The sequence below is a fragment of the Amblyomma mixtum genome, chromosome 3 (assembly GCF_055824585.1).
Source record: "Amblyomma mixtum isolate Tamu chromosome 3, ASM5582458v1, whole genome shotgun sequence".
Classification (NCBI taxonomy): Eukaryota; Metazoa; Arthropoda; class Arachnida; order Ixodida; family Ixodidae; genus Amblyomma; species Amblyomma mixtum.
Window position 1 is genome coordinate 20,821,523 of NC_143014.1, and position 18,762 is coordinate 20,840,284.

Genomic DNA, 18,762 nt, shown 5'->3' on the forward strand with positions numbered 1-18,762 from the left:
AAACACTAGAAAAATCATCCGGAAACCGCGGTGAACTTGAGGCAGAACATGCAGACAAAAAAAGATCAACAGGAAGAATTTATCCGAAACATTTGAAAAATTTCTTTAGCATGATATGGAAAAAAAAACAAAAGATGTCATGTGATGCGACAAATCTGCGTTAGCAGTATCGGTAGTACTTATCGCCCCCCCCCCCCCCCATTTCGTCTTCGAACTGGATTTCGCCGTAGCCTCTGTGTAGGAGGGGACCTATGAGAAGGAGGGTGGAAGCCTTCTTGAGGTTGTAGGTGGATGCCCGGAAGGGGGCCAATCAGAGGCCGACTCCAGAGGTTGGAGGGTGATGGTGGCTTGATGCTTTCTGGAAGCTAGAGGCCAGTGAAGCTTCTGGAGAGTTGAAGTGGGAGGGGGCGGATGTGCGGGTGCATGGTGACTTAAGGCTTGTTGTAATTGGGTATGCATTTTCATCACTGAGCGCCCGGATATGCTTCAAACTCTCTCTCTCTCTCTCTCTCACACACACACACGCACGCACGCACGCACGCACACACACACACACACACACACACACGCCAGGGACCATTTTGGTTTGGTTTGGTTTGGTTGATTGGGGTTTAACGTCCCAAAGCAACTCAGGCTATGAGGGACGCCGTAGTGAAGGGCTCCGGAAATGTCCGGATCATTTTGGGGAGAAGGCTATACTGCTGACACAGTAAAAAACGTACTCTAACCTCGAATGGGATTCGAAACAGTGCCCTCGCAAACAGAGAAGCTTCGTTTTCCGATGCCTTAGACTACTCGGTCATCTTATTTAGCTTCATTCTACTGCTGCATGGAATAACAGTGGCCTCCCTTACTCTCCTAGTGCCTTGTCCAGGTAGAATTCAGCGATCTCACGGACTCACGCCAGCACCACTCCATTACTCCGCCTGAACACCAAAATTTTGATTGGTGCGCACGTCAAGAAAGGGAAACCAGTCGGGCGATTGAACATGCGCACCGTGTTTGTCCATCATGCAATTTTTGTACAGGCTAAACAGTCCTATAGAGCAACAAAAGCGCATACAGAATCCCAGAGTCTTCCATTACAGGCAGAAATCTTACAGTGCAAGGCGTCATATCAATGTCCTTTTTAAGAATCTCCTGAAGTATGTCAGAAAAGAACGCCACACCAGGACACAACAAAAAGCATTATTCATTATTTCTCGTTGCTCTCACAAGTAGCAATTCACAGACCATGGCACAAACGTCCCCTTGGCGCGAAGGCGTGTCTTAACGAGTAAGGTGCACGTGTGGAGTCTAAAAAAAGATTTCTGCGGCCGACTGAACCTACATTCGCTGAACTCGCTTTAATACATAATCAAGAAAGGCCAGCTAAGACTCCAGGTTTATGGCTGCAGGAGGTAATGGCCGTTCAGAACCTTTTCCATCTGCCTTTTGGAGAGACTGTACAGGTAGAAAAGAGACGAATGAGTAAACCGCAAGTATACTTTTTGCCGCCGACGCAAAAGATTTATTTTTAAGGTATGCCGGTTGAGTGACCGGCAAGTCGGTTCCACGACGGAAAAGTGCCTGTCTGTAGCTGCCGATACAGGGCAGCTTATCTTTCAATAGTGTGCGGTAATGCGATAAGGTAGAGGGTGCATGCGGCGGTCCTGACGGCGCCCGCATATGAACTCTGCGTAGGAGAGATTCCCGACTGACACAAGCCTCACGGATGACCTTAGGTACTCGCGCGACGGGATCTCCGAAAACGCTGAGGCTGGAGGATTTTGTTGATGCAAAATCCACCAGCATTTCGTTTTATGCTCGTCATCAGATGGATGCTAGCGTACACATAGGCGATTTACAATAATTTTCAGTTGATTTGATTTTGCGTCAGCAAACAGATTCTTTTTTTTATTTTGTATACCAATGTAACTAAGAAAAGTAAACATATAACAAGGTTCACTAAAACACATCTAGGTTCACAATTTTTGGGGGGGTCCTGAACCCGTTTGAATCGGTTCTAACAGAGTCGAACTCCTTCGAAGCGCAGCGGAATGTCGCTCCGGAGCCGAACCCGGAACTTAACCCTTTTATCCTTTTATTGCTCCTCTCAGAGAGGGTAAAAAAAAAAGAAACGGGGCGCTCGGACCAGTGTGAACACGAACCCCAACCGAACCCGAAAAAAAATTAGGTGCGGTTTAACTACTGCTGAACCTGGTAAAGAGCGAAAGCTGTGGCGTATCGGGCAACTGTACCTTGCCACCCTGGTAGGTGGCAGTTAATGGCTGATCGCGAGAGTTTGCTCACCCAATTAACGCTCCAGCCTATTGCAGTAGTGCTGCGTGTCTGCCACAACGTTGTCAGCGCTAACACATGCAGCCCTCATCTCTCACTCACCACCCCACGTACCTCAAAGCGCGATTCAGGCGTCCACTAACTCAGGGAGCCAGCTATGCGCACTTCCTTTGCTTAAAATCATCGGAGTGTAAAACGTTGTCAACGCCAATGAACACAACGAACACCGAAGGCCTATGGCTTCAGTGCCACGTTTCTGTCGCAGCGTTGCGAATGCCAACGCATGAAGTGCACACCTGTCACTACCGCCACGTAGCTTAAGCCCGACTGAGGCGTCCACTGTTCCAGGGGGCCAGTTATGCGCCTTTCCTTTGCTCTCGAAGCTGCCGAGCTCCATTGGTTTCGTAGCTTAAAGCGCGACTAAGGTGTACACTTTCCCAGAGGGCCAGTTATGCACTTTCCTTTCCTGGGCTGAACAAATTTGCGCCAGTTCTCTTAGCCTGCGGGCAGCACAAAGCAACCTCAAATGATCCAAATTTGTTGGGCCACAGCGGCAAGCGTAATCGCGTTTTCGAAATTCTAAAAACTGATATGGCTATTTATAACGGCCGGCTACAAATCTCTAATTGCAATCAGGCACCTATCCGTAAGAGTTAAAAAGTTAACTGTGAGAATTCAGTCAGTGAGTTGACTAGTTGACACGATTCGCCTGTTTTCTACAGTCCCCCAACACTGCTATTACTATGGCCATAGTCCTTCAATGTTTTTTTCTGGTCGCGAAAATCCGGCCAAAGTTTCATATAGGGACAGCGCGCGCCGCTAGCGGCGCAGCTGTCGGCGAAGGGGCACGAATGGCTGCGCGAGCCCTGTTCGCAGCGGCTTTTTTTCCGGCCAACGGGCTCACGTTCGCTTGGTATTCGTGCTTACCGGTGATCTGGGCTTGGCATGGACGCTACTTTAAGGGTTATCACCTGAAAGCTTGGCTGCAACATCGAGACACTAGATCGACGGCGGCCGCTAGTAAACCTTGCTAGCGGCTGTTACCTGACCAGCAATTAACGCGCTTACTTCCTCTAGTTGCTTTCTATAAACCACATTTTTGAACATGGCTCCAGCCTGTGCATTCATTTTCCCCGCAACTTGCCTGCAATGTCACTCTGGAAGATCTAGCGCAGCGGTCAGTAACATACATCGTAGCGCTAAACAACGAAGACAAGGGAGAAGACAGGCGCTACCTTTCAACAGAGGGTTTATTCACGCGAAAAAATAAATATATACAAACAGGAACACAGGAAAAAGAAACAAAGGAAAGCACACACAAGACTATGTAATACTGGAATTCTAATATCTAATATTGAAATATTTGACTATCTAATACTGGAATATTGACATATTGGAGGGAGCTTGCCTTTGTTTCGTTTTCCTGTATTCATGTATATATATATACTTCCTTTTTGGCGTGAATAAACCCTCAGTTGAAGGATAGCGCCTGTCTTGTCCTATTCTCCCTTGTATTCGTTGTTTAGCGCTACGATTTATAGTTCAATCCAACTAGCCCAACTATCCGTTATTCTAAGTCAGTAACATATTTATATGTGTCTAGGTTGTGGCTGTTTTGGCGGAGTCCTTGCTTTCATCGAAGTGCATGCGACTGCTTACGGCTGGCGCTAACCTTGTGCGAGGTGCGTACTGCAATCTCACCAATGCTGAGAACAAAAAATTATGGCGGCATATAAGAACCTCAGTGTGCGTTACAAAAGCGATCACATAAATGCACCGGCAGTTTGATGATGCTATCTAAAATTGTTTTCTTTTTTTTTGCTGACACTTACGGAAGTGTTAAAGCCAGCTGTTGAAGACTCTTGCTATATAAGCCATTTATTTACACTTTGTCACGCTTTGACGACGGAGGCGCTGGAGAGTGCAAAGAAGTTTTGAAATTTTTTTGTTCATCGCTCATGTGCTGACTTTGCACTACCAAAATAAGAGACAAGCTGTGAGCGGTCACGCAATGAACAAAAAATGAGCTATGATAGAAAGCACGGAGGAACACAAAATAAAAACTGGTAGGGGTTTAACGTACCTAAACCGAGTAGACGTGCGAAAGCATCTGTTAAGCCTGTTTGGCTAATGGTTTTGCTTTGCTGGGTCGTCGGCACGTCTGGCGACGATATTAGACTCAGGCTAAGCTCTGATCGAGGTTAAGCTGACTGGATCTGTTCGTTCCGCTGGTGCAAGTTGATGAAGACAATGTGCCGTGCACAGCGCGAGTGTGCTGCAGTTCAACACGAGGCGTGATCGGCTGCGGCTAAAGCATATAGTGCTCTCGTGCAGTGGCCAACGAAGCTCATTTGTTCGCGCCGCCGCGGGTTCGAATCCCAGTGCGGAAATATTTGTTTTATTTCTGCGCCCTCAACGCCAGGGACGCCACAAGATTCTTGGTTGGGTTCGACCCCATGAAGTAGTTTGGTTTATTGGGGTTTAACGTCCAGAAGCGACTCAGGCTATGAGGGACGCCGTAGTGAAGCTGGCTCCGGAAATTTCGACCACCTGGGGTTCCTTAACGTGCACTGACATCGCGCAGTACACGGGCCTCTAGAATTTCGCCTCCATCGAAATTCGGCCGCCGCGGCCGGGATCGTACCGGCGTCTTTCGGGCCAGTAGCCGAGCGCCGTAACCACTGAGCCCCCGCGGCGGGGCACCAACAGATACCCCTCCCTGCCGTGAAGTAGTGGTTTCCCACTAAACGCCATAAGTACATTGAAAAGTACAGCTGTCTGAAAATGCAACATCGTCACAGATTATTGCTGTAGTACGCTGGTAGGCCTTCGACTATCTGCGGGACGGCGCCGGGCCTGAGTTCCAGCTTCTCGCCTTGCAGCGACACTGCTTCTACGTTGACCACAAACTCCTCACGTCGAAATAAATCCGTGGGGCCAAATGCCTCTCGCAGCCACAGACATGCTTAGAGTTGAAGCTAAATCCACCGCTTTACTGTCGAGGTATCGCCCGCTTCCATATTTTACGCTGCTCGACGTCGCTCGCACAAAGAACAGTGAGACCTTTTCCTGCGTACCTCCGTACGGCAACCCCTCGCTCAACAAGAATTCGGCATCGTAGGCTTGCGCGTCAGGTGCACTTACTTGTTCGCGAACGAAGACAAAATTAGAAGTGAAACAGCTACTGCCACATCGGCGCTGCCCCATTCCCCCTGTAGCTCTCGCGGCCATACAGATGCTCGCTTTCTCGCGTCGTTGCCCCCACATAGGTGCCTTGATGCCTCGCGCCTGGCCATCCAGGCACCATACAGCCCCCCCACAGGACTATTAGCGCCGTCTCATGGAAGGCGCGATCAACGTATGAGGCGCTCCCATCGAGTTACGGAGAAGTTTCATGACCATAAAAGCATTGAAGGACTATGCTATAGAGCAAAAAGCTTCTTTTTCCTTAAAAACCCTACTCTTAAAAATTAGTGGCGGGCTTCCCTCAAACACCTGGTATAAAGAAGCGCCTGACACAGGAGCCAAGATGCCTAGAGGCTGGTACTTTGGCACGACTGCTACTCAAACATACACGATACGGTGCCCGTGCCTTCAGCGCTTTTTTCTTTACGCTGCGTTGTCATTTTGTGAGCTATTTGGCTGCATGCTACAACCGCTTCTTTTGGACCCGGCAGCAACTGCAAGTATTGACAGTGTCGCTCAGACGGCTGCACACTGCTTCCGGAAGCCTAGACCGATGGCGGTGCTCGAGTGCCGCGCCGACGTTCGCTCCTTCCTCGCATGGAGGGTTGTACGACGAATTCGCGACAGCCCGCAGAGACCGCCGCCGCTCGAACTGGACGAGACTTCGCTGCCGTGGAAACGCTCGGTGCGTTACCTGGGTGTGGACATCGACAACCGCTTCCCCTTCCGCCCCGCGGCGACCAAAGCCTGTATACGCAGATGAAGAGGCCTACCGCTGCCGTACACAAGCTTAACGCTCGAGGCATCTCACATCAAGCCGCGCTGCGGCTCTACAATGCCGCAGCCCTGAGTGCCGCTCTCTACGCGCTCACGCTCGTCACGATGTGCAAACCGAACTGGAAGCAGACTGAAGTGCAATAGCGTAAAGCCCTGCGTGTATGCCTCGGCCTCCCCGCGAACTAACAGTGGGCGGAGACAATAGCCGAGGCGGGCGCGTGGCCACTACAACTTGAGGCCACGCGGCTGGCGTTGCACCACATCGACAGATTACACCGTGCACACCAGACGGCGGACCGCTACTGCAGCGTTTGCGCAAGTACCCACGTTCGCCCATGGGAGCGGCGCTGCTCGAGTACGACCAGCTAACCGACACCACGCCCCCATACAGCCTCTGTTCTTCCTGGCCTCCTGATCGCGGGAAAGCGGGGCACCCGGCTCTGTGCAGCGCAGTAGTCGGCCGGAACCGAGGAACTTTGAGACCACCTCCTCGTGTACACCGACGGCTCCGTGGCGAGCGAAAGCTGTTAGCTTGCAGCGGCGGCGAGCATCCTTGCCCTGCACGTGAACACGCCAACTTTCTGGACTCCTCCACCACGGCGGAGCTTATGGGCATCCGTTTGGGGCTCGACTTCATCGTCTCCCTTGCTCCGCCGAAGCCCAGTTGTTCTCTGTTATGCGACTCCCGCGCCGCCCTCAGCCGCCTGAAAACCCGAAGCCGCGGTACCTCTCTGCTGAGTGAAATCCGCGCTCGTCTAGAGCAACTAGCACAGCACGGCTGCGACATTCGTGCATAGTGGGTGCCCGGCCACCGCGGAATTGCGGGCAACTAGCAAGCCGACGAACTCACGACCACCGCACACCAGCTACTTCCTAGCGACCTTCCTCTGGCACTGGAGGACGTGCATGCGAGTGGTCATCTACGACCACCTCCGACATGAGCACCCCGACCCGCGCATCGCACAAGGGGTTCGCATGGACAGCATCAGTGGCCTCTCCCTGAAGCCTGTTTCGCATGCAGGATAAAACTCTGGCGAATCCTGCCGGCGCGGCGATGAGCGGCGAGGTTCCAACAAGTTGGAAATTTTCGCGGCGACGCGCCGCTCAATCGCTCCTTCGCTTGCATGCTGACCAGCCTCGACACGGCTGCAGCGCGCGATGATCCCCCGTGCGCCTGTAGGATGCGTGTGGCCCGGGGAGAGACGGGTGTGCCACAGACTAGCTACAAGTGACGTGTGTGGCAATTGTGGTGCAGTTGAAACACTGAACCACTTGTTCCTCAGCGGTACTACGCTCGCCCAACCGTGCTGCATCATGCTTGCGGCCCACAGGGCGCAGGGCTCATCCCAAACAGTGTATCGGCGCTCCTGTGGACGCAGGGCACTTCGCGCACCCGTGAGCGAACTCTGGTGAGCCTCTGTGTATACATGTACTTCGAACAGACGGGCTTGTCGTCCCGTTTGTTACGCGCCAGGTAGTTATTCGCAGTGACAAAACGCTCCGCGTGTGCTACCTTCGGACGCTTTACAGATGGGCACCCCCACACCAGCTTATCTGCACAGTGAGCCGCGAGCGTGTTTTTTTTTTGTCTTGTTTTTTCTTCTCTCTCGGGACAGGACACGGCACGCGCGCGGCATATAAATATTTACTTTGAGCGGCAGGCGCGCGACGACAAAGTGAGAGAGTGTGCGAGCGTCGATGCCCTCGCACGAAGACAATGGCCCCGCGCGATGCTCTTGACTGGCAGGTCAACCAATCTGTGCCGGGCCGCCGCGGTGGCTCAGTGGCTATGGTGCTCGGCTGCTGACCCAAAAGACGCGGGTTCGATCCCGGCCGCGGCGGCTGGAATTTCTTTGGAGGAGAAATTCTAGAGGCCCGTGTACTGTGCGATGTCAGTGCACGTTAAAGATCCCCAGGTGGTCGAAATTTCCGGAGCCCTCCACTACGGCGTCTCTCATAGCCTTAGTCGCTTTGGGACGTTAAACCCCATAAAACCAAACCAATCTGTGCCGGCGTGAAAGACTTCGCGTGGGCCACGACCGCCCCCCCCCCTCCAAACAAGCAATTTGCACGCCCGCGCACCGCGTACTCTTGACAAGCATGCGCGGCGCAGCACATCACTTGTATTTCTATTTCAATATCCTGTATTTGTACATAGTGTATATTGCCGCCCAAACCCGTATCCTTTTTTAATATCGCTCCCCCCTTTCTTTCCTTCTCCCTGTCCACTCCATCTCCTTTTATTCCCGCTAGCCGCAGCTCAGGTGCTTCAGGCTTCGATAACAGATGCTGCGGCTAACATCTTTTTCTTTAATTTTTATTTCCATTCATAAATAGCCACTAACAACAACAGATTTTTCATCGCGAGAATTTCGAGTGAAACTTTTTAGCCAGGCCTCATGATCCTGAAGTGACAACGGTGGACAACCATCTGCAACTCGGTAGGTACTCATATACTGGGTTTGTGTTGCCTCAACCCTCAAGAAGATGGGGTTTTCATGGTACCACATCTTTCATCTTGTTAGCCACGGATACTTCCGCTTCGAGTGCCGAGAACGCACAGATTACAACCGTTATGCAGCAATATCCGGCAGATAACTCCCGCGCGCTGACCAGAGAGGTGGGGGGGTTCATTTCTTTCCCTCTTTCTTGTCAGTCTATCGTTCCGGCTTACTTCCTCTTCAGGGGCACCAACTGAAATAACCCTCACGAGGAAGATGGCCTGCGTGGGTCACGAGGCGTTTCGAAACGAGTGCCGTCACGATCTTGTTGGGAGGCAATAAACTGCGTCTCCACGAACGAAGGTTGCCTCCATCCTGAATGGCGGCGCAGGAATCGAGGTACCTTCGCCCAGCACCGCCATCTCGCCGCAGCCGAAGGAACGCCGTAATTGATGTCATCGATGTTTTCTTCCGATCGCGCCGGTTGTAAAATGTACACATACAAACTGGTTTGAATCAGTAATTTAGTGTGAGCCATCTGAAGCTAGAGGGGCAGCTTGCAGAACCTCGTTTCATAATGAATAATGAAACAAACACTTTTCGGGGTAACTCACGGACAGAATTTTAGGGCGCCAGCTCCTTTCTTTCTCCACTAGCTGCAGCAGCAGCAGCGGCAGCGGCATCAGCAGCGCCGGAGATGTCGGGCAAAAAAGGGCCGTCGCAAGAGCCGTCCCGACTGTCGATGGGGCGTCCCGCCGGGAAGCCGCCCAAGGCGGACAAGCGCAAGGAGAAGAAGAGCGCGTCGCGCATCGTGCCGGCACCCAATCTGCCGGCGTTCGCGTACAAGGACGCCAATCCGAGCCGCCACATCAGCCACGTGGTGGGCTCGCAGTCCCGCCAGGGCTCCATCGAAGACCTGGCCGTCGACAAGACCAACGAGCGATCGCACTCGCGCCTCAGCCAAGCCGGCAAGCTGGCCTCCGCAGCGCCCGCCAAGGGCCGCAGCCTGTGGGTGTGGCTCGTCACCGCTTCCGTCTTCCTGTTGCTCGTCCTCGTCTTCATCGTGGTCTTCGGCCTGCTCAAGGGCGGCGACGGCCGCTCCTCCTCCACCACCACCACCCGCAAGCAGTGAAAACAACGCCGCTTGGGCTGTTTTTGTTACACGAGAGGGCTATCCCCCTGACGCTGTGTTTTGTTGCGTCAGAGCTATTTTCGGCTACCGTGCGAGCCTTGTACATATTTTGTTGAAAGACAGTGGTGCTACATGCAGCTGGACATTATTTGTCGCATAAACGAAACCGAATCGCTTCTACGAGTAAGGCGTCGTGTTTGGAAGGAACCAGTGGCGTGGCGTGGGGTTCTGATTGCACGAGCTTTGCGACACTATTTGGAAGAATGACGCTTAGAATTGGTGACGCAGTTAGTTTACGTGGTACGCGAAATGCGGCGGTCAGAAAAGCCCCCCTTGAGTTCTGTTCTCCGCCGCTTCATGCCACCCACATCAATGGTGGTTGACAGAGCAAGAGCACTAAAAGTGCAGCTTTCGCCCAGTCTCCAGGAGGCGTGGACGAGGCCTGCTAGAAATCGGCGCATAGCCAAGTTCTGTTTATGCAAGGAACGTGAATGAAAAGTGCCAACGCGTTTCGCTCGTCCCTCTCTCTCTCGTGTAGAGCTCGCAAGAAAGAAACATCGCCGGGCCGACGCAGCTCTGCATTCGTGGAAATTTGCCAGAATATAGTTGTTTTTGAAAGCATTATTTATTAGAAAGCCAAGTGGCCCGAATTCTCGGCAGGGCAAAGAAAACAGGGCGCTATTCTGAGCGCGTGAGGCTTCCGGCGCCATTGTGCGCGGCAGCGACTACGCACAGCCGGGGGGGGGGGAACTTTGTTGGCTGCTGTCGCACCTCCCTCCTCCCAAAACGTGCCTCTTAACACTGGCCCAGCTGTACGGATTCCTCTGGTGAACAACGTTTCTCTTTTTGCACTCAAAAGGTGACAACATATTTTTTTATGTCCCCTGTTGCCATTGTGAGCCTATCGAATCACGACGAGGCACAAAATACTACCTCAGCCTTGCAGCAGAAAAAGCGTTTCCTTTGCGTCCCAGCTTTTGAATGCAATACCTTGCCCTGCTGCCTTGAGAATAATCTTTCTTAACCGCCGCGGTCGTCGATCTGAAATGGCATTCTGCGCTACTTCTATTCGAAGACGTCGCCAACGTTAAACGCAAGAACACCCGTGTGCTCAGCTAGCGTTCTAGATCAAAGAGGTGGCAAAAAACTTTGCGGAGTTCTTCATCCATCATACAGCATGCATCACAGCATCGCTGCAGCTTTGGTGCGTAAAAATCCACCGAATAAAAACCTCGAACGAATGTTCAGAAAAATACAAAAAAAAACTTAGTGCGTTTATCGAGCTCCCGCTCTGAATATCAAATCCCTCAGTGAGTTTTGAAGCGGTATTTCGTCTTTCCGCCTGTCGTGCATAGTTTGTGACCATGCAACAGCACTGCCCCCCAACGACCCAAGTGCTGACTTGGCCTCGAGCTGCATCCACCGCTTGCACGAATCGGCAAGTTCAAACTAAGCCGACGTTTTACAGTATTTTCAGACGTTTTTGTAAAACAGGCTCAGTTCCACAAAAAAGACAGCGAAAGGAGTAGAGTATCAATGAGGACTTCGAAATTGATGTCCTTGCCTATGTGAGTCCACTGCCAAAGGCAAGTGTCAGGGAGACTTCTGAATGATGCGGGAAAAGTGTCACAACAGTGGTGAATGCCATCAAAAAGCACATCTATCATCCTTACCATGTAAGCCTTCCCCAGGACTTAAGTGGCGCTGATTTTCAGAAATGAGTAAATTTCAGTAACTGGGTCTTAATAAAACTTGACCAAGATGAGCATTTCCTGGAAAAAGTGATGTGGACTGACGAGGCTAGATTTTGCAGAAATGGAACTGTGAACATTCATAATGCTCACTACTGGTCCCACGAAAATCCCCACTGGCTGCTGCAGCACAACCACCAAATCCGCTGGGGGATAAATGTTTGGTGTGGCATACTCGGGGACAGGCTTATTGGCCCATACTTCTTCGAAGACAACATAAATGGAGAAAAGCACGCAGGCGACATTCTTCCTGGAGTCGTCGATGAATTCACCTCCAGCCTCTATCTTGGGGAACTACGGCAACTGTAGTTCCAGCACGACGGAGCCCCACCACATTCCTCTTCTACTGCAAAGAACTGGTTAAAAAGAAACTATCCTCGGCAGTGGACTGGACGAGGAGAGATGTTTTGCCCTCCCAGATCTCCTGGTCTCTCTCCATTAGACTTCTTTCTGTGAGCCTATGTGAAAAATGAATTGTACGCCGTAGAGCCCACTGATAACAACGATATGAAGAACTGAATTGTTTCTGCCTGTAGGAGCATCGGCCGAGAAGTACTCTATATAGTCGTTAACTCGATGCGAGAGCCGCTCATGTGCTGTGTTGCCGTGGACGGCCGGCATTTCGGACATTTTTAGCCATGGGAGCTTCTGGAAAACTTCTCATCGAAAATAACGGTAACAAGTATTGCAACTCATGGAATCTGACGAAAATTTGTGCCATACTATTTATGAAATGTTTATACGTAAAGCTTGGACTGGCAGTACTCTTTTCGCGTGCTTTTTGTTCCCTCTCCGCCACTATAATGACGGAAGTGAAGCTGCAGGTAGATAAATACGTGGAATACTTTGGTTCTCTGATGAGCGCTTGCAAATGCTGTTTTACTTTAGAAAAAACCTGTGCAATACAGTATACCAGTCCGTCATATACTATGCTTTCCCAGTCAAACAGCATGCAAAGCCTTCAGGTTAGTTTTCCGCATGTGCCCGACGACCCGGAAATTTGAGCTAATAATTTGAGGTAGTGCTCTCTGGCATGTATTGCCCTCGGTGTGGGCTGCTCACCGAAATAATTCTAATAGGTCAAGGCCAAAAAAGAAGGAACAAAAAATGGGCAATGTGGTATGGCTGCTTTTGACTGCCTGCCATATCTAAAGCGGAGCGGCATCGCGTCTTTGCACCATCTGTAGGAGCAACTGCTTGAAGGAGTAGCGTTCCTTTCTCGCCGATCGAACAGTGATTCATCGGTTTCGCGCGCCAAGAAGGAAAGCGCTGCCGAGAACGAAAAGACATCCGCGCCGCCGCTCGCTGCACACTTGCAAGGCAGAGTGCCATACGCAACAGATGCGTCACACGAGGGCGGGGCTTCACGCCGAGAGCCGCGGTCGCGCATGCGTAATTAGACGAACTGGGACGAAATTTCAGACGTGCGCATCTCAGGGCACAGGCGTGTTACTAAAATTGTACAAAATGGAATAGCCATGAAAAGCAAATGCCTCCAAGTTCTCAATATAAATATGCATGCTAACTTCAGGCAATAAAAAGTTAATTACTGGTTTTTAGCTAATTACTGCATTTCTGCGGACAATTATTACCCCACTTCGTATCCGCCTGGTCGCATTACCAAGGAGCAAAAGCGGCATTAGCGTACGGCGTTTCGCACGTTTTAAAAAAAATCAGTGAAGTCTAACTTTGAACACCCTGTATATTTCATAGCATTGTTGTTCGGCGGAGCTCGCTCGCTTGCAAAGCACGCGTGCAGACCTGGAAAGCCGCTGTGAATGCGCTTCCACACGGAGAATTAAATGCGCAAAGCTGTACGTTACGAAAGCGGAGGGAGTCCCTCCCTTGCAGCGAGCACGAAGATCCCTCTGTAGAAGAACACGCCTCCGCACCTTCGCCAAGAGTACACAGGCCACCTGCTGTTGCTGCTGGGAAATGCTCCTGTGGGCAAGACTAAGGCCCAGAAGAAAACTGGGCTGCTGCAAGCGCCGGAAGGTCTGCACCGGGCTCCCAGGAGCAAACTCGGTGGCCTGTATATTTTTGGCAATGGGCTAAATATCAGTGCATTCATAAGTGGTGCCTAAAGTGCTCTCGGCCTGTGAGCCCGCTGTGACCTACCTGATGAGAGAAAATATTAAGTAGTGCTTTGAATCGTCTGTGGCGTCGATATTATTCTTATTACGTTTACGGTCTCCATATGGCCCCAATTTAGCTGATTTTGTCTAATTCCTCTCAGCCTCGGGGTTGCGAGTCAAACCTTTCTTATTCATATTCTCAAGGCTGCAGAAAAATCCAAGGTCTTACTTTTTGCGAGTTTGATTTTAGAAAAAGCAGATCCACGGTAACGGCTGTGCTCGCTATGATAGGAAATGCTGCAGGGAACACCGATAACGGTCTGCAATTGGTCATGCCCATTTGTTCACTACAAGAAATCATTTTTGACTGCTCGACCACAGCATCCTTGCTAACGAGGCATATTCCTACGAAGGTCCTCCGTCCAGGCCACTGATTCTTAAGTCTGTGCTGGCTCCTGTTGAACAGTTTCTGAAAACAATGTTCTGCGTTTTGTAAAAACATCATCATGAACCTGACTACGCCCACTCAGGGCAAAGGCCTCTCCCAAATCGCTCCAATTAAGCCTGTCCTGCGCAAAGCAAGAACTGCGCAAAAAAGGACGGGACGACTGAGAAGAAGCAACTAATCATTTCGTCAGCCAGAGAAACTCCTTGCGGTGCAATAAACCAGTCTGCGCTCGTTACGTGTGCTACTGCGCTCTTGTCCCGTCCATATTTGCACAGTTATTGTTCTCATAATGTCGTATCAACTAGCCCCTCACCGCACTCTTCTAAATGCTCTCGGCGTTTCATACGTAGTGAGCCTCAGTCCCCTAGAAAGCACATGAGATTCGATTTACTTAAGACAACGTTGGCCGCTTTTGAAGTTGTGTCATCCAAAAATGGTGCCGTGTGAATGATCATGGCTTCTGAGTGGCAGCTCCTCAATCTTTGCGTTATGGAAACGGTAATAATGTGTCACGTCTGATGATGATATTCGCAGAAAATTTCCATGCCCCACAGATAAAGTGAACAAACTCGTTGACAGCGATGATGGACTTGAGAATCACTTGAGCACAAACAGAGTTACCTAGCAACGACTTCCGGAAGCGGCTGACTAAACAGTTAAGTATTTGTAAGTCCCGTTTATAAGTGGCCTGTTGATAAACTCCAGATTCCTTTTTTTTTTTCATTGCGGTCTGCAGGTTCACTTATGTACGCAAGGCGGTAATGACAAGAAAACGCGTCGGTCTCGTTTTGTTTGCTTCACATAATTTGAAAGCGTTGATGAAACGACCTTGATGAGCTGCCCTGGTCAGGATTTTTAGGGCAACAGCAGTACCGCGCTCTGAACGGAGGAAGAATTAAATTCTAGACAATCACGGCACCATGAGCTGGCAGCGGGAAGGCCGCAGAGAGACGTCCACCAGCCAATTCACAACAGTTCCCGTTCCTCCAACGTCCGCTTCGGTTCTGCGCCGTAACATGTTTTGTTGTTTCTTTTCAAGACCACTTTGCGTCTCTGCCAATATCCGGGTGTTCGCTTCCGCGACCCTTTAACAGCAGGGGAACAAAGCCGAACAGCGGCCGAAGCAACCCACCTGGTTCGGGGCCCACTGGCGTCGTGGCGGTATCCGGAGCTGGCGCGACCCGCGGAGGCAATCCGCGGCGTCCACACATGCTGGCGCTGTGCCCGACCAGTGACGTCACGCATACCCACTGGCGAGCTGCCGTCTAAACAACTCCACTCATCTCGACGGAGACCGAGTGGGCTGTCACTGGCAGGGGTCAACGCACGCATTTCGACGCAGCTGAAACACCGCTGGGTTTGCGCTCAATTTCTCGTTTCAACATCGGCGTCCGACCAATGTCACTGCCTTTCACACATGACGGTTCCTGCTCAGCCACGACCATGCGTATTCGTCGCGGCCTATGCCTTCGAGAAAGCGCCACTTGTTTGAAGGATGCGTATAATGATACATGTTCGAGGCGGTAAAATAACGGCCGTCACAGCTGGCCACTGAGGCTGCAAGCATGAAAGGCAGAAGGCTCGGTGACCGAGGAGAGAGATCTCTTCGAAGACCAAAAAACTGGAAGGGTTGAAAGCACTAATGTCAAGGTAAAATAATGAAATACAGAGAAAAAACTTGGGAGACGTTTAAGCTCCGCCTTAAAAGTGAAACGTGATAGCATCCGCTCTCCGCATGACGGCCTCACGCCGCACTGCTCCTAGAGGCCCCCGTGCGCAATGGAAACTTTCCACTCCGCTTCCTCAAGGACGAACGATGACGTCGCACTCACTCACAGCGCCCCTGGTGTCCTCCGCGAGAAGCGGAAAGCGTCCGTTCTCTCAAGCTGCACAAGGCCCCCGCAGCTGGTGCTCCTGTGATTTTTCAGGCACTAACGACACGACGGTGCGCCGGCTTTTCCGCCTCACGAGCTCCTTAACGTTCTCGCGTTGAAAGCACTCCACACGTTGCGCTTCACGTTTGAATGATCTGCTATATAAAAAAAAATTCAAGCACACATTTTAAATCTGGCAACCCGATAAACGCCGAGCATTCAGGCACTTTGTCTTTTCCAGTTCTGAAAATAAGGCGGTTCAGCAAAACTTGTAGATGGGCGAGATGGTGCATAACTTTTGTAGCGATAGCTGCACTACGCCATCCGCTTCGCGAGGTAAGCGTGGCCGCGCGCTGAGCCGTGGCACCACCGCTCCGCCAGCTGTGCGAATGCGCGGAGTGACGTCATAGCCCGCAGCTGGTGGGCGCGCCTCTCCGCTGCGCCGACGGCGGAGCAGATGCCTCCCGCCTTGTAAGTTGTGCACATGTGCGCAGCGACGTCATAGCACGCTACTGGTGAACGCGCCGCGCGCCTACATTGCAGGTCTCCTCGATTTGGCTGCCCTTTCTGCACGAGTTCACAGAAGTGCCGTGCCAGTGCAGTGCCAGTTCTTGCGGCGCGAGTGTGCCTGACACTAGTGCCCTCACTAGTGCCTGACACCGCCCACTAAAACAAGCGTGGCCACGGAGCATTCAGCGTGGCGACGCCATGGCTGGTCACGTGGTTGGTCACGTGGTGCGGAGCAGCTGCCGGCGAAACCAAAAGGGGCTTTAGCGAAACCGAGTGGGGGAGGAATGGAGAGAGCGAATCCACGTCCAGGGACGAAGATGAAGAAGGAACGCCCAGCGAAACGGAGCGGCGAAAGACTGACTTTGCGATTCGGCTGAGCGAGTTCCACCCGGCCAGCTGCAGCTATCGCGTCACTCCGGGTTTAACCAGAGCTAAACCACAGCCAATTTTTTGGGGAAGAAATAGTAGCACAGAAAGAAACACTCACGAAACGCCGAGAAATACTAAGGACACGCTCTAACTCTCATCTGACTTTATTAGCAGCCAGGCTAGAAAAATGTATACGGAAAACGGAAGACATACGCAGTGCTGAATAATATACAACGACAAGCCACCCAAAAAAATTAAAAATCACAAAAAACGTTCAAGATACTTGATTTATGCCTTGAAGGGTTTGGTAGACGTACCACGAACACATCTATCGCCTTTCTTCCTAATGTGAAAAGCTTCTAACAGTTCACGTGTCGTCTTATCGCGACCTCTGCCCAGGATCCTTACCTCATTCAGCCGCGGCTCACACGCTCTGCAAAATTTGTGCTTCTACCTATCAGCGCCTGCAAATGATTATATTGCACTTATTTTCGTGCCTCCCGTTACCTATACACTCATTAAGCGTCACCACAATCATTCGGTTGATGAAGCCGAAATTAAAGCAGCATCAAGAAGAAAATCAATTATAAATTATTTAATGGTCGTAGGTGAATTTCACGTGGTGAAAGATGTATTCTAATGTCTAAGGCATCATTTGAAAGAAGAAAACACGCGAATAAATTAACTGTCTATGGCCCTTTCACTTACCCCTACCATTTCATTTCCATAGCTCGCTGCACTGTCCTCAATTGCAAGACTTTTCGTTATCCTCAAACTTTCTTCCCTATAGATGAGTATTGGCAAGGTACAACTATTATAGTAAACTTTCATCTTGAGGTGTGCTGGTACCCGAAAGTACCTGCCAAATGTGCCCCACACCATTCTTACTCTCCCAGCGATTACACTCTCGTGGAGTGTATCTGCAGCCACTACCTGCCCTAAGTAGATTTCTTGCTTGGCATGCTTCACGGCCTAGCGTAAACTGCTGTTCCTTTCCCAGACTGTTTCACATTACTTTAGTTTCCATCATATCATTTTTAGATACACTATTCAGCTTTGCCTGTTTAGGACCTCAGCTCTTCTTACGTGCTTGCGAGCCCTGGAAACCAACAACTTGAAGGAAGTGTCATCCGCAAACCGGAGATTACTATGGCAACTCTGCCCAATCTGAACACGTCGCTACCTGATTGAGATTCTACCACTTATGGATGCTGTGCAGTCCCTATAGGTCAGCACCTCCACATACATATGCCTCTTCTACAGCGTGCTTGCGTAGTTCCAGCATGACTGCTGACGTTTGGACAGAATCAAATGTTTTCTCGAATCTATGAAGCCTGTACATAGGGGTTCAAGGAGAGGGCTGGGTCGGGCCGGTTGGTTCATGCTGAATGGTACGACAAAACAGCGCTGACGGAAGAAGAGACACACACATGCGCTGAAATAACAACCGAATGGTTTATTGCGAAAGAGGGGGGCAATATAAAGCATAGAAGGGAAGCAAATACGGGACCAACATGACATACATACGGGAAACCATCACTGATTAAGAAAGGCCTGTGGGAATAGAGTCACCGAAGCTCCTTTTCTCTGCCAGGGACAAGTTGGGAGGCCTGTGCAAGAGAGCGAACCAGGAAAGTAGAAAGAAAGCGTGTCAGAAGAAACTCCGAAACAAATTTGTCAACTGCTGCTGTGGTGTAGTCTACAAGGTCCCGCTGTCATGCGACCGTTTTTACATCGAGGAGACCGGACGGTGCGTCAACGAACAGCTACGCGAATACTCGAAAGGTATTGAAAACCAGACACGCGGAAATAACATTGTCATTCATTCCGCAGATTGCAATGACTGTGAGGCGTTTCTGAATTGAACCACTATCATCGCCAAGTATAGAGATCCCACCTCGCGCCTGATATCGGAGGCT

At 50.9% G+C, this 18,762-nt stretch overlaps 1 protein-coding gene across 6 annotated transcripts in view; it reads right to left on the reverse strand.

Annotated features, from left to right (window-relative positions):
- LOC149349400 (uncharacterized) overlaps positions 1-18,762 on the reverse strand; it is a 59,615-nt gene that overhangs the window by 29,968 nt on the left and 10,885 nt on the right. Inside the window, exon 1 of one of the 6 annotated variants that reach the window (XR_016290058.1) lies at positions 15,223-15,891. The exons of 4 other annotated variants lie outside the window; for them this stretch is intronic. Coding sequence is in view for 1 of the 2 variants with exons in the window: in XM_089578295.1 (XP_089434421.1) it covers positions 15,223-15,422 (200 nt within the window). In the remaining variant the exon portion in view is untranslated. Of the gene's footprint in view, positions 1-15,222; positions 15,892-18,762 lie in introns of those variants that run through there. One more of the 6 variants, XM_089578295.1, reaches the window with a different exon arrangement.